This window comes from Bufo bufo, chromosome 1 (assembly GCF_905171765.1).
Source record: "Bufo bufo chromosome 1, aBufBuf1.1, whole genome shotgun sequence".
Classification (NCBI taxonomy): domain Eukaryota; kingdom Metazoa; phylum Chordata; class Amphibia; order Anura; family Bufonidae; genus Bufo; species Bufo bufo.
In genome coordinates, this window is record NC_053389.1 from 734,714,885 (window position 1) to 734,731,141 (window position 16,257).

The following is a 16,257-nucleotide window of genomic DNA, read 5'->3' on the forward strand; positions in this document are numbered from 1 at the left end:
CAACATTTGCTGTTTCATGTAAGGAACATAATTCATCTTTTTCAGAATTCAACAACAGCCGTGGACACATCATGGAGCGGAGCAATTATCTAGACGACCTTTTACATGGCAAATCTCAAAGGTAACTACAGAAACCCTTTTACCGCCAAGGACAAGAGTCTCAGCTTTAGTCCAGTCTCACTCCACGAGTTGAATGCGATAAACTTGCAGCGTGTGGCAGTGCGAAGTTCTGTTCTGACCTCTGCTCCTGTGACAGGATTGCACAGCATTAGGCTACTTCCACACTAGCGTTTTTGCCGGATCCGGCAGGTTTCAGCAAAAACGCTTCCGTTACTGATAATACAACCGTCTGGATCCCGGTTGTATTATCTAAAACATAGCCAACACGGATCCGTCATTAACTCCATTGAAAGTCAATGGGAGATGAATGCGTTTTCTATTGTGTCAGAGTTAAACGGATCCGTCCCCATTGACTTGCATTGTGGGTTATGCCGGATCCGTCTTGCTCCGTATACCATGACAGAAAGTAAACCACAGCTTGCTGCCTTTTGCTCTCCGGTATGGGAACGCAACCAAACGGAACGGAATGCATTTTGGAGCACTCTGTTCTGTTCAGTTACGTTTTGTCCCCATTGACAATGAATGGGGACAAAACTGAAGCATTTTTTCCGGTATTGAGACCCTATGACTGATCTCAATACCGGAAAATAGAAGACGCTAGTGTGAAAGTAGCCTTTTAATGGTTTATAATGCTGTGTAACCCTGAGCGTCTTGATCTATACTGAATAGTACTGACATAATGCGGTCAGTGTAATACAATAGGTTTCAGGACTCTAAGGGTTAGGCCTCATGCACACGGCCGTGGCCATATTGCGGCCCACAAACGGCGGGTCCACAATGGGCTTCCTGCATCACGGATGCGGACCCATTCACTTGTTCTATTTTTTTTCACATGTTTGTTTACATGTTCTATTTTTTTTATGGTGCGGACGGATCACGGACCCATTCAATGCATGGAACGGCTGCACAACGGCCGTGTGTACGAGGCCTTACACAGCATTATAAATCAGTATAAGGCCTCATGCACACGACCGTATGTATTTTGCGGTCCGCAAAAAATACAGATGACATCCGTGTGCAGTCCGTATTTAGCGAAACAGAACAGCTGGCCCCTAATAGAACAGTCCTATCCTTGTCCATAATGCGGACAATAATAGGACATGTTCTATTTTCTTTGCATAACGGAAATACAGAAACTGAATGCACACGGAGCAACTTCTGTTTTGTTTTGTTTTTTTGCTGACCCATTGAAATGAATGGTTCTGTATACGGTCCGCAAAAAAACGGAACAGACACAGAGAGAAAATACGTTTGTGTGCATGAGCCCTAATGCTGTGCAGTCTTGTCAGAGGAGCGGAGACCAGAACAGGAAATCACACTGACACTCTCAGTGAGTTTCTCGCATTGCACCTGCTTGTGTGTGTCTGGCCTTATAGTGATACCGGGCAGCAGTATTTAGGGCAATGTACTCAGCTGAAGTCACTGGAAATTATGACAGCTGAACCCCAAAATATATCAATGGGCTAATGGCTTCCTTCATTTTGAATTATATTGGTAAGAGAGACTAAGGCTGAGTTCACACGGGCGAGATTTCCGCGCGGATGTGTTGCGGGAGGTGGACGCATTGCACCCGCACTGAATCCTGACCCATTCATTTCTATGGGGCTGTTCACATGAGCTATGATTTTCACGCATCACTTATGCGTTGCGTGAAAATCGCAGCATGCTCTATATTGTGCGTTTATCACGTAACGCAGGCCCCATAGAAGTGAATGGGGCTGAGTGAAAAGCAAGTGCGGATGCGGTGCGATTTTCACGCACGGTTGCTAGGAGACTATCGGGATGGAGACCTATTGTACTTTGCATTCTGTATTCAGAATGCTATTATTTTCCCTTATAACCATGTTATAAGGGAAAATAATACAATCTACACAACCCCGATCCCAAACCCGAACTTGGGTTTGGTACCAAACATGCCCATTTTTCTCACGCGTGTGCAAAACGCATTACACTGTTTTGCACTCGCGCGGAAAAATCGCGCATGTTCCCGCAACGCCCGTGTGAACCCAGCCTAAGGGTACTTTCACACTTGCGGCAGAGGATTCCGGCAGGCAGTTCCCTCGCCGAAACTGCCTGCCAGATCCAGCAATCCGGACGCAAAACGGATGGCATTTGTCAGACTGATCCGTCTGACAAATGCATTGAAATGTCAGATCCGTCTCCGGTGTCATCTGGAAAAACGGATTCGGTATAAATTTTTTTCACAGATTTAAAGGTCTGCGCATGTGCGTACCGGAAGAACGGATCTGTCAATGCGGCAATTTTTAATGACTATCATTATCATTTATAACTAAGTTTCAATGGAAATTAATGCCGGATCCGGCATGCTGCAGTATTTTCTCCGGTCAAATACCGTAAGAGTGACTGAACTGAAGACATCCTGATGCATCCTGAACGGATTGCTCTCCATTCAGAATGCATTAGGATAAAACTGATCAGTTCTTTTTCGGTATAGAGCCCCTGTGACGGAACTCAATACCGGAAAAGAATAACGCTAGTGTGAAAGTACCCTAATATTGTTCCCTTTGCTGTCTGGATCCTCCATTCTGATGTATCCTTTCTCAATGAATGTAGTCATGTGCTCCTGACATATTACTTAACATGTGGGTATTAAGCTGATTATATAGTCATGTGCTACTAAGCTGGGAATAGTATAACAGAAAGCACTGCCGCGGTCCTGAAATTCATAATGCCATGTTTTGTCCTTGCACTTTATGGCAGGCCTGTGTGTAAATGAATGAGGGGTTGTCCCACGAAAAATATTCAGCATTTTTTTCAAACCAGTACCTGGGTCTGAATGATTTTGTAATTGAATGTCATAAAAAATGTATTATAGCTACTGAGTTATTCAATGAAATCTATCTGTATAGCGCCACCTGCTGTTTACTCTTTCTCCCTGAGATGGAAGCACACGGTCAGTTTCATCCTTCGACTGCCATCAGCTGCAGCAGAAGGTTCGGAGCTGGTTCGAAGTCTGTCACTTACTAGATTTACATTAATCATGAGATAACCCTTTAAGTAGGTTAAAGGTGTTTCCCCATGAACAACACAAAAGGTCTCTGCAGAGGATAAGTGTGATCAGTGAGGTCTGACTGCTGGAGACCTTGCCGGCCATGTTCCCCCCCCCCCCTCCATTTGAATGGAGCAGCTGTCATGCATGTCAGCTGCTGCTCTATTCGACTGCCAAAGATAAGAGTACTGCGCTCAGGTACCTCCGGCAAACGGGCAACACTGCATCACATTCTTGTGACCCCCACCAACCACACTTACTCCCTATGTCCAGGAGAGGAGATATCTGTGGTTCCTGGGGCATTGCCATCTCCTAGTGATATGCCCCCAATGTCTGATGGGTGCAAATCCCACCACTGATACCCACACCTATAGTTGAAACGGAGCCCGCAAAGTGCTGGCGGGCACACCATGCATACACGACCACCCTCCATTCACTCCTATGGCAGCGCTAGAAATGGCCGAGCCACACCCTGCGCAAGCATGACCACCGCTCCATTCACTCCTATGGCAGCTCCAGAAATAGCCGAGCCGCACACACCACGCATGCACGACCACCGCTCTGTTCACTCTTATGGCAGCGCAAGAAGTGGCCGAGCCGCACACACCACGCAAGCACCACTACTTCTATGGGGCTAACTGAAATAGCCGAGCCAGCACTGGGCTTATTTTCGGCTGTCCCATAAAAAGGAATGGAGGGCGGTCGTGCATGAGCAGCTATCAGACATTGGGAGCATATACTGGTGATGCCTCCAATGTCCGAGATGGGAACACTTCTTTAGTGTAAGAGAGAGCATGGTCATTTTGAATTGTATAATGTGGGTTTTGTCATGTGGCAAGTGGTTAGCTGTGTGCCTACCGTTACCACTCTCTGGTAAGCTCAGCATGCTCATGTCACATCCATGCCCACCCTCCGCTTCATTGGTCACTTATTACACCACGCAACAACAACAACAACAAAAAAAAACTTTTCATCTGCTACTGGGCAAAAACCATTTGTCCTACACTAGATCGAGTGTGCGGATTACAAATCCGAAGTCAGAATTGTTGTAACACGTCACGGAATTTCGCTCTGCATAAGTATGCCTAAATGAATTAAGCACTTGGAAAGCATTGAATAATTTTGAACAGAACGAGTTTTACTCCAACAATTACCTGATCTACATCAAAGTTTGCATAGTAAACAGTGTATGAAAATGTAATGGAAAAGTCTCGTTTTCTGTTTAAAAGTCTTACTTGACTGTTATAAGTGCTTCAGGCATCTGCTTTTGCGTTTGTCATATTTTCCCGTTGCAAAAACCAGCAGTAGTCCCCCATCATGTTGGGATTCCAGCGGCCTTGAAACTTGTTCTCCATTGTAGAAATATCTTTATGGAACTGCTCTCCATGTTCGTCACTCACGTGTCCCAAATTGGGTGGGAAAAAGTCAAGATGGGAATGTAAGAAATGCACTTTCAATGACATTCGGCAGCCAAGTTGTTCATATGCTGTAAGCATGTTGTCTACTAATTCAGCATAGTTTGCAGCTCATCTGTTCCCAAGGAAGTTCTGCACTACTAGCACAAATGCATCCCAAGCTGCAAGACGCACTCGCTTTGTCAGATTCTTGTGCTGATCATCAGAAATTGTCTGGATCGTTAACACTTGCGTTTATCCATCTTAAGTTTCAAAACTGATAGCACTATAAGGCCCCTTTCACACGGGCGAGATTTCCGCGCGGGTGCAATGCGTGAGGTGAACACATTGCACCCGCACTGAATCCGGACCCATTCATTTCTATGGGGCTGTGCACGTGAGCGGTGATTTTCACACATCACTTGTGCGTTGCGTGAAAATCGCAGCATGCTCCTCTTTGTGCGTTTTTCACGTAACCCAGGCCCCATAGAAATGAATAGGGTTGCGTGAAAATCGCAAGCATCGCAAAAAAAATAAATATATAATTTAACTCTCCTTAATCCACTTGTTCGCAAGCAGCTGGCATCTCTTCTGTCTTCTTTTGTGAAGAATAGGACCTTTTGATGACGTCAGTACGCTCATCACATGGTCCGTCACGTTTTTCTCTCAGTAGCAAAATCATTGTTGTGCGGTGTTGCTCGTTGCCTGGTTATTGAAAGCAGTGGTCACAGGATCCTTGATCTTATGATCGATCAGTACGGTCTCCGCATTTGGACCCTCCGTCCATAGAACATTATCACCTACCATATGGATAGTTAGTTATAGGAGGGAAAATCTTGCAACATTTAGATTATATGTGGCTTCACCCTGAAAAGCCATTTTAGCGAGTTCTGCGGATTAGATTGTCGCTCATTATCATCAGGCATTGACCTATGTGAAAGGAAACTAAATTGGGGCAAAAAGCCATGTGGCGCATTAACCCCCTTATGACCAAGCGCTGTACGTGTACGAATGTATGAAGATGTAGATGATGTAAGCAACTACATGAGCATATCTGTAATAGTATTCCTGGAAAACCCCTTTAAAGGGTTGTCACTTCAGCCATTAGCATTTATTATGTAGAGGACGTTAAAGGGGTTGTCCGAGTTATGAAAAAATATAGCACTGAAAATCTGATGGGCAGCGATATATAACTGAGCTAAGCAAGTTTCAGGCCAAAAAATTATATCTATTTCCCCATTTCCCTAGTTCTCTTCTGGCCCTTTGTTTACATGCAATAAAAACCATCTCTGCCCCTCCCCCTGCTCTGCTAAGGGAGTGAATACAAGAGCTGCCCTGAGTGACATGTCTGCCTGCTGGGAGACTCTGCAGTATGTTGTATGTGTAGAACTACAAGTCCCAGCTGTATAATGACACTGCTAAGGGAGTGAATACAAGTGCTGCCCTGAGTGACATGTCTGCCTGCTGGGAGACTCTGCAGCATGTTGTATGTGTAGAACTACAAGTCCCAGCTGTATAATGACACTGCTAAGGGAGTGAATACAAGAGCTGCCCTGAGTGACATGTCTGCCTGCTGGGAGACTCTGCAGCATGTAGTCCTACACATACAACAAGTCCCAGCTGTATAATGACACTGCTAAGGGAGTGAATACAAGTGCTGCCCTGAGTGCTGGGAGAATCAGCAGCATCTTGTAAGTGTAGAACTACAGGTCCCAGTTGTATGATGACACTGCTAATACACACAGGATCTTCCCCCTACCTTCTTGTGCAATGCTCTCTCTAGTCTGTCAGCTCCAGTGCCCAGCATTGTCTCCTCACTGCTGCAGCTAGCCAGTCTGTGCAGCTGAAGGGGTTAAGAATCCTAGGTGAGAGCAGGCAGTGAAGGGGGCGTGGCCAGCACAGTGACTTCTGGTTACAGGCTTGTAAACAAACTTTATCAGAGCAGGGAGAGAAGTTGACATCACAGGTCACATGACCCTCAGTCAAATCTGATAAACCAGGCACTGCAGATAAAGTGAGTTAATTGGAAACCTGTTACATTTGCCTAGTTGGGAACCTAGAACAAAAAAATAACTGACAACTCCTTTAATACAAGGCACTTACTAATGTATTGTGATTGTCCATATTGCCTTCTTTGCTGGCTGGATTCATTTTTCCATCACTTTATACACTGCTTGTTTCCATGGTTATGACGACCCTGCAATCCAGCAACGGTGGCCGTGCTTGCATACTACAGGAAAAGCGTTGGTCTATGTGCGTTCCCACAGTCCCAGCCACCAGAGAGGCCAACGCCTTTTCCTATAGTGTGCGAGCACGACCACCACTGATGGATTACACAGTGGTCGTAACCCCTGAATACGAGCAGTGTATAATGTGAGGGAAAAATTAATCCAGCCAGTAAAGGAAGCAATATGGGTAATAACAATACATTAGTAAGTGCCTTGTAGTAACTTCCTCTACATAATAAATGCCACTTGCTGAAGTGAGACAACCCCTTTAAGCAATGATTTCTGGGTGCTGTGTCCGTGTATTGGGCTATATAAAATGAAGTAGTGTTTTGATGTGACTTCTGTAGTAGTGTAGCGATTTCCATTAACCATCTGTTTTCTTCTATATAAAGCAGTGCTGAATTAGATAAACCTCAAGTCAACAAGCGCCACTCCTCAAACGGAAATTTACAACGATATCCATGTCCACGGGATCAACCCAGGAATCACAGGTAATCTCTCAATTTTAGTAACTTTAGCCACCAACACTCCTCATCCAAAATCTATATGTGCTTCTGAAACTTCTCATTGTAAAACCATGTTTGTTAAAGGGGTTGTCTTACCTCCGTCATTGGGGGCACATCGCTAGGATATGCCCCCAATGTCTGAAAGGTGTGGGTCTTACCTCTGAGACCTGCACCTGTCTTTAGAACTGAGCCCACAAAGTAAGGCCTCTTTCACACGACCATTTATTTATTTTATTTTTACGTGCCGTTTTTTGCATTCCGTATACGGAACCATTCATTTCAATGGTTCCGCAAAAAAACGGAATGTACTCCGTATGCATTCCGTTTCGTTGAAAGATAGCACATGTCCTATTATTGCCCGCAAATCACATTCTGTGGCTCCGTTCAAGTCAATGGGTCCGCCAAAAAACGGAACACATACGGAAATGCATCGGTATGTCTTCCGTATCCGTTCCGTTTTTGCGGAACCATCTATTGAAAATGTTATGCCCAGCCCAATTTTTTCTATGTAATTACTGTATTTGCCATACGGAAAAACGGAACAGAGAAACGGAAACAATAGAAAACGGATCCGTCTCCCATTGACTTTCAATGGAGTTCATGACGGATCCGTCTTGGCTATGTTACAGATAATGCAAACGGATCCGTTCATGACAGATGCATGCGGTTGTATTATTGTAACGGATCAGTTTTTGCAGATCCATGACGGATCCGCCCAAAACGCGAGTGTGAAAGTAGCCTTAAATAGGACCTTTAATGCGATTTTATTAAGGGAGATCTATACCTGTACTTGCAGGGTAGCCCCCGCTGATGCTGCCACCCTGCTTGATTTTTTTAAAGGGAACCTGTCACCTGCAAAACGCATATTAAACCGACCACAGTACCTTACAGTATCCCCCAGTATGTTGCTAATCATATTTTTCTTTGCTCTTTGCGTTTCTTCATACTTGTTAAAAACTTTGTTTTAATGTCGGTTGGCGCTGTCTCCGAGTCAGGCTTGAAGTCAAGGGGGCACCAGAAGAGCGCGATCCCGGCAGCATGTGTCCATCTAATTGTAGAAGAGGGGTAAGGGGCAGGCTTAGCTTCACTTGAAGCAAGGAGGCTGCTGCCCCCTTGACTTCAAGCCTGACTCGGAGACAGCGCCAACCGACATTAAAACAAAGTTTTTAACAAGTATGAAGAAACGCAAAGAGCAAAGAAAAATATGATTAGCAACACACTGGGGGATACTGTAAGGTACTGTGGTCGGTTTAATATGCGTTTTGCAGGTGACAGGTTCCCTTTAAAATATGCCTCCTATGCTCCGCTGTGTCCCTCCGCATTTCTCCCGCTCAGTATGCTAATACTGAGCATCGGAGCAATGAGGAGGAGACGCAGTCTTTCTCTGCGGGCGTCTCCTTCTCCCCTGGCTGTATGTAGAGCTGTCCAATCACATTGGAGAGCGTCACAGGCAGGAGTGGGGGGGGGGGGGGGGTTCTCCCTGGCTGTGACTGGAGAAGGCGACGCCCGCAGAGAAAGACTGCGTCTCCTCCTCATTGCTCCGATGCTCAGTATTAGTATTTAAACTAAACAAATGTGGTATTGCTGTAATCGTGCTGACCCAGAGAATGAAGGGAGAAGCACAGTTTTACCGCATAAGGAACAGTGTAAAAATTAAACCCATAAAACCCTGAATTGTGTGTTTTTGTTTTTTGTTTTTCCAATCTCCACCCCATTTGGATTTTTTTTCCTGCTGCCAACTACATTGTATACAGTATTAAAATCTGCATCTGCAAATCCGCACTAAATTGTGCCCATTTTTATGCGGACCTTGCTGCTGATTTCCTAGCGAAAAAGCAGATCATGTAAAAAATATAAATAAATGCTAATTCTATATAAAGTACTATTATATACACCACTCATTTCACCTGGAGCTTACTTTCAGAGGAAAATTTCTTCACGACCACCTCCGTAGATGCATGGTGGAAGTCAAGTCTTTGACTCTGTTCTCGTAGCCTCCCGGTTTTACACAGCAGACACACGGAACTGATGTCCGTGATCGTCGATCAACTCCAATCGCAGACATTGTGACCATGGCGTCTAAGGCAGCAGAAATTAAGGGGGCCTTTTGTTCTCTATGGTAGCCTGAAGCAAAGGTTTGACCACATGACAGATCCTTTTAAATCCAAAAATAAAATTGGAAGATCCAGTACAGTTTTCTTTATTACTCACATATATACAAAAAATATGTTTCTCTTCATGCAGCTACGATAATGGTACTCAAAGACCATTTGCACAGCCATCGTTTCATCATAATCCACGTCAAGTGATGGGACCACAACACGGGTTTCCACATGCTGGTGGGAGACATCCTAGGTGAGTGCTTCACCTGGTACACGTCTCCATATTTTTGCTGTTGCCTTTTTACGTTGGAAAACTGCTGAATTTGTGTGGGCACCAGTCATTTTTATTGGGTCTGAATCTGAGGGTTTACAATATTTTTTACGGGCTCTTAGGAATAGTGTTTGGAGAGCATTTCCACCATCCTATGTTCTTTACCTTCCTGATATGGATGTGCTGTTTGCTTTCCCATATTTTTGTGCCTGTAGAGAATATATTTGGAATATGACCTCACCGTCATACTGCTGGTAGCGGACATGCCTTATTACGGTCTGATTGGGTGTTTCCACCTTTTCTATTGCTGACCGTCTAAAGCGTCTTTGCAGTAGGGTTTATTACTCTACATGATATAGCATCAGGTATCTCACATCTGCTGGAACCAGGTTATGACTGCACGCTGTTCTCTTATTCTGTCCCCTTTGCAGTCATGGCCCTCGGATACCTTCACCTGGTTTTTTGCCTCCACATATGTCAGGTCCCAGGCACAATTTACATCAAATGGAAGGTTACTCATTCAACCAATTTAGGTAATGCCATTTTTTCAAACATTTTTCTATCTTTTGTTTGTTAAGAATTTTCAATTGGTTTAATGTGGATTCCTTTTTATTTTATTGTACATTTTAGAGGAATTTTCCCTCTTCCTAGTACAGTGCAATACTGACTATGAAGATGATTGGGCTCCCAGCTGCTCATATACTATCACTGCCCCTATATACTGTAGAGCAGCTCCTCCCTGTATATACTATAGCTGCCCTTATATACTGTAGAACAGCTCCTCCCTGTATATACTATCACTGCCCCTATATACTGTAGAACAGCTCCTCCCTGTATATACTATCACTGCCCCTATATACTGTAGAGCAGCTCCTCCCTGTATATACTATAGCTGCCCCTATATACTGTAGAACAGCTCCTCCCTGTATATACTATAACTGCCCCTATATACTGTAGAGCAGCTCCTCCCTGTATATACTCACCGCCCCTATATACTGTAGAGCAGCTCCTCCCTGTATATACTCACTGCCCCTATATACTGTAGAGCAGCTCCTCCCTGTATATACTATAACTGCCCCTATATACTGTAGAGCAGCTCCTCCCTGTATATACTCACCGCCCCTATATACTGTAGAGCAGCTTCTCCCTGTATATACTCACTGCCCCTATATACTGTAGAGCAGCTCCTCCCTGTATATACTATAACTGCCCCTATATACTGTAGAGCAGCTTCTCCCTGTATATACTCACTGCCCCTATATACTGTAGAGCAGCTCCTCCCTGTATATACTATAGCTGCCCCTATATACTGTAGAGCAGCTTCTCCCTGTATATTCTCACTGCCCCTATATACTGTAGAGCAGCTCCTCCCTGTATATACTAGAACTGCCCCTATATACTGTAGAGCAGCTCCTCCCTGTATATACTATAGCTGCCCCTATATACTGTAGAACAGCTCCTCCCTGTATATACTCACCGCCCCTATATACTGTAGAGCAGCTCCTCCCTGTATATACTATAGCTGCCCCTATATACTGTAGAGCAGCTCCTCCCTGTATATACTATAGCTGCCCCTATATACTGTAGAGCAGCTCCTCCCTGTATATACTATAGCTGCCCCTATATACTGTAGAACAGCTCCTCCCTGTATATACTCACCGCCCCTATATACTGTAGAGCAGCTCCTCCCTGTATATACTATAGCTGCCCCTATATACTGTAGAGCAGCTCCTCCCTGTATATACTATAACTGCCCCTATATACTGTAGAACAGCTCCTCCCTGTATATACGCACTGCCCCTATATACTGTAGAGCAGCTCATCCCTGTATATACTATAACTGCCCCTATATACTGTAGAGCAGCTTCTCCCTGTATATACGCACTGCCCCTATATACTGTAGAGCAGCTCCTCCCTGTATATACTCACTGCCCCTATATACTGTAGAACAGCTCCTCCCTGTATATACTATAACTGCCCCTATATACTGTAGAGCAGCTTCTCCCTGTATATACTCACTGCCCCTATATACTGTAGAGCAGCTCCTCCCTGTATATACTATAGCTGCCCCTATATACTGTAGAGCAGCGTCTCCCTGTATATACTCACCGCCCCTATATACTGTAGAGCAGCTCCTCCCTGTATATACTATGGCTGTCCCTATATACTGTAGAACAGCTCCTCCCTGTATATACTCACCGCCCCTATATACTGTAGAGCAGCTCCTCCCTGTATATACTATAGCTGCCCCTATATACTGTAGAACAGCTCCTCCCTGTATATACTATAGCTGCCCCTATATACTGTAGAACAGCTCCTCCCTGTATATACTCACCGCCCCTATATACTGTAGAGCAGCTCCTCCCTGTATATACTATAGCTGCCCCTATATACTGTAGAGCAGCTCCTCCCTGTATATACTATAGCTGCCCCTATATACTGTAGAGCAGCTCCTCCCTGTATATACTATAGCTGCCCCTATATACTGTAGAGCAGCTCCTCCCTGTATATACTCACCGCCCCTATATACTGTAGAGCAGCTCCTCCCTGTATATACTATAGCTGCCCCTATATACTGTAGAGCAGCTCCTCCCTGTATATACTATAACTGCCCCTATATACTGTAGAGCAGCTCCTCCCTGTATATACTATAACTGCCCCTATATACTGTAGAACAGCTCCTCCCTGTATATACTCACCGCCCCTATATACTGTAGAGCAGCTCCTCCCTGTATATACTATAGCTGCCCCTATATACTGTAGAGCAGCTCCTCCCTGTATATACTATAGCTGCCCCTATATACTGTAGAACAGCTCCTCCCTGTATATACTCACCGCCCCTATATACTGTAGAGCAGCTCCTCCCTGTATATACTATAGCTGCCCCTATATACTGTAGAGCAGCTCCTCCCTGTATATTCTATAACTGCCCCTATATACTGTAGAACAGCTCCTCCCTGTATATACTCACTGCCCCTATATACTGTAGAGCAGCTCCTCCCTGTATATACTATAACTGCCCCTATATACTGTAGAGCAGCGTCTCCCTGTATATACGCACTGCCCCTATATACTGTAGAGCAGCTCCTCCCTGTATATACTCACTGCCCCTATATACTGTAGAACAGCTCCTCCCTGTATATACTATAACTGCCCCTATATACTGTAGAGCAGCTTCTCCCTGTATATACTCACTGCCCCTATATACTGTAGAGCAGCTCCTCCCTGTATATACTATAGCTGTCCCTATATACTGTAGAACAGCTCCTCCCTGTATATACTCACCGCCCCTATATACTGTAGAGCAGCTCCTCCCTGTATATACTATAGCTGCCCCTATATACTGTAGAGCAGCTCCTCCCTGTATATACTATAGCTGCCCCTATATACTGTAGAACAGCTCCTCCCTGTATATACTCACTGCCCCTATATACTGTAGAGCAGCTCCTCCCTGTATATACTATAACTGCCCTTATATACTGTAGAGCAGCTTCTCCCTGTATATACGCACTGCCCCTATATACTGTAGAGCAGCTCCTCCCTGTATATAATAGAACTGCCCCTATATACTGTAGAGCAGCTCCTCCCTGTATATACTATAGCTGCCCCTATATACTGTAGAACAGCTCCTCCCTGTATATACTCACCGCCCCTATATACTGTAGAGCAGCTCCTCCCTGTATATACTATAGCTGCCCCTATATACTGTAGAGCAGCTCCTCCCTGTATATACTTTAGCTGCCCCTATATACTGTAGAACAGCTCCTCCCTGTATATACTCACCGCCCCTATATACTGTAGAGCAGCTCCTCCCTGTATATACTATAGCTGCCCCTATATACTGTAGAGCAGCTCCTCCCTGTATATACTATAGCTGCCCCTATATACTGTAGAACAGCTCCTCCCTGTATATACTCACCGCCCCTATATACTGTAGAGCAGCTCCTCCCTGTATATACTCACTGCCCCTATATACTGTAGAGCAGCTCCTCCCTGTATATACTAGAACTGCCCCTATATACTGTAGAACAGCTCCTCCCTGTATATACTCACCGCCCCTATATACTGTAGAGCAGCTTCTCCCTGTATATACTCACTGCCCCTATATACTGTAGAGCAGCTCCTCCCTGTATATACTAGAACTGCCCCTATATACTGTAGAACAGCTCCTCCCTGTATATACTCACTGCCCCTATATACTGTAGAGCAGCTCCTCCCTGTATATACTATAACTGCCCCTATATACTGTAGAGCAGCTTCTCCCTGTATATACTATAACTGCCCCTATATACTGTAGAGCAGCTTCTCCCTGTATATACTATAGCTGCCCCTATATACTGTAGAACAGCTCCTCCCTGTATATACTATAGCTGCCCCTATATACTGTAGAGCAGCTCCTCCCTGTATATACTATAGCTGCCCCTATATACTGTAGAACAGCTCCTTCCTGTATATACTCACTGCCCCTATATACTGTAGAGCAGCTTCTCCCTGTATATACTATAGCTGCCCCTATATACTGTAGAACAGCTCCTCCCTGTATATACTATAGCTGCCCCTATATACTGTAGAGCAGCTCCTCCCTGTATATACTATAGCTGCCCCTATATACTGTAGAACAGCTCCTCCCTGTATATACTCACTGCCCCTATATACTGTAGAGCAGCTTCTCCCTGTATATACTATCACTGCCCCTATATACTGTAGAGCAGCTCCTCCCTGTATATACTATAGCTGCCCCTATATACTGTAGAGCAGCTCCTCCCTGTATAAACTATAGCTGCCCCTATATACTGTAGAACAGCTCCTCCCTGTATATACTCACTGCCCCTATATACTGTAGAACAGCTCCTCCCTGTATATACTCACCGCCCCTATATACTGTAGAGCAGCTTCTCCCTGTATATACTATAGCTGCCCCTATATACTGTAGAACAGCTCCTCCCTGTATATACTATAGCTGCCCCTATATACTGTAGAGCAGCTCCTCCCTGTATATACTATAACTGCCCCTATATACTGTAGAACAGCTCCTCCCTGTATATACTCACTGCCCCTATATACTGTAGAGCAGCTCCTCCCTACATTGCTTGCTGATCGCTGTCCTGTGTCTCCAGGTCGGCTGGTTAGTTATTCGGCACATGGTGAAGATACAGATGATTGTTCACTGTCAGCGCTGGCCTCGCTGATCGGTGAGAAATAGCGGGGATGGGCACACTTCTATTTAGGCCACACATATTAATATAGGGCACAGTATATGAGGGAGGCAGCGGGGAGCCCAGGCGTCTGCATTCTGCAATCTGCATTTTTTGCAGATCGGATGCTGACCCATTCATTTCGGTGGGTCCACAAAAAATGTGGTCAGCAAAGCACACTGTGTGCCGTCTGCATCTGTATGTCATCTCCGCAAAAAGAATAGGAATTGTTACAATGGGTCTGAAAAAAAAATGGATCCAACGCGGATGCCTTCCTTACTTTTTGCGGATTGTGTTTTGTGGACCACAAAATCCATACGGCTGTGTGAATGCACCTTTATTTATAGGACCGTGGATTAAGATGGTGAGCATCTCATCCACTCTAGACAATTCCACTGTGTGGGCTCCACAGGGCTTTTTTCTACGTGCGCCCATACCCTAAAAGTCCTAATCGCCTGGCATGTAACTGGTGGTTGACCAGTTCTCGTCACTTGTTCTCATGAACTCCTTCCTTTTCTCTTGCACATTAGAGGTCCTAATAGACGCAGACACTATCCGCAGAGACCCTTCCCGGAACACACCGATTATGGTGCAGCGACTGGCCCACCACCTCAGGACTGTAGACCGCGCTTTCCTCCGCAAGGTGACAGCAAGCCTGGGAATGGTTTTCCAGCACAGCCTCCTCATTCACAACAGCGTGGCAACAGTAACCCGTACCGGAGGCATCCAGGAGCCGGCCGCCAAGAGAAACCCAAGAAACAGTGGCAGTAACAAATGATACGATTATTTCACTTTTAAAAAAAATTCTTGCTAAGATGTTTTAGGATTACCAAAGGCCGGATATAAAAGATTGCTGCTAATCTGTCTGCTTTGTACATCAAGGGTAGGGTACTTGGAGGGGTAGCCTTGCCCATGCCATCTAACCTCATCATGTATAGAAAGGATTATCACACGGACTGCTGCAGGCGGGCTGGGCACCCAGTGAGTCCTATATGTGCAGGGTTTTATTTTTCAGGAATGTAAGTGTACTATTGTCTGTATACATCATGCCCACAAGCATGCAGGTAGATCATCGTGTTCACAAGACGAGCTTATTTGCAAACTTACTTGACTGAAAGGAGATGAAACCTGGAAAATCAGTGGCTAGGCCTTTGTCATGAAACTGCTGTGTGCCATTACAGAAGAAGTTCTTCTGCCTAGTTTAATGTGATGGAGAGAGGTCCTGCCGTCTGAGGTAGCCATGACTCTTTCCCAGGTCCGGCCTGTGATTAATATGATGCTGCACAATTTTTCCTCGTGAGTGACGCACCTCTGAAATCAGCTTTTCTGTCACTGCGTTATGCTGCTCTCAATAACATGAGCATAAAGTCGCTGACTCACCCATTCCCCACCACTTCAGCGATCATCCGGTCCCTGGCTTGTAAGTACCTG

General features: G+C 45.1%; 1 protein-coding gene across 3 annotated transcripts in view; it reads left to right on the plus strand.

The window, feature by feature from the left end:
* DUSP11 (dual specificity phosphatase 11) overlaps window positions 1-16,178 on the plus strand; it is a 46,423-nt gene extending 30,245 nt beyond the window's left edge. The window contains exons 7-11 of one of the 3 annotated variants that reach the window (XM_040414386.1): window positions 46-121; window positions 7,145-7,243; window positions 9,503-9,613; window positions 10,063-10,164; window positions 15,357-16,178. In XM_040414386.1, the coding sequence (XP_040270320.1) occupies window positions 46-121; window positions 7,145-7,243; window positions 9,503-9,613; window positions 10,063-10,164; window positions 15,357-15,597 (629 nt within the window). In that variant the 3' untranslated portion in view covers window positions 15,598-16,178. The remainder of the gene's footprint in view (window positions 1-45; window positions 122-7,144; window positions 7,244-9,502; window positions 9,614-10,062; window positions 10,165-15,356) is intronic. The other 2 variants (XM_040414387.1, XM_040414388.1) reach the window with 2 other exon arrangements.
* Window positions 16,179-16,257: the final 79 nt, after the last annotated feature.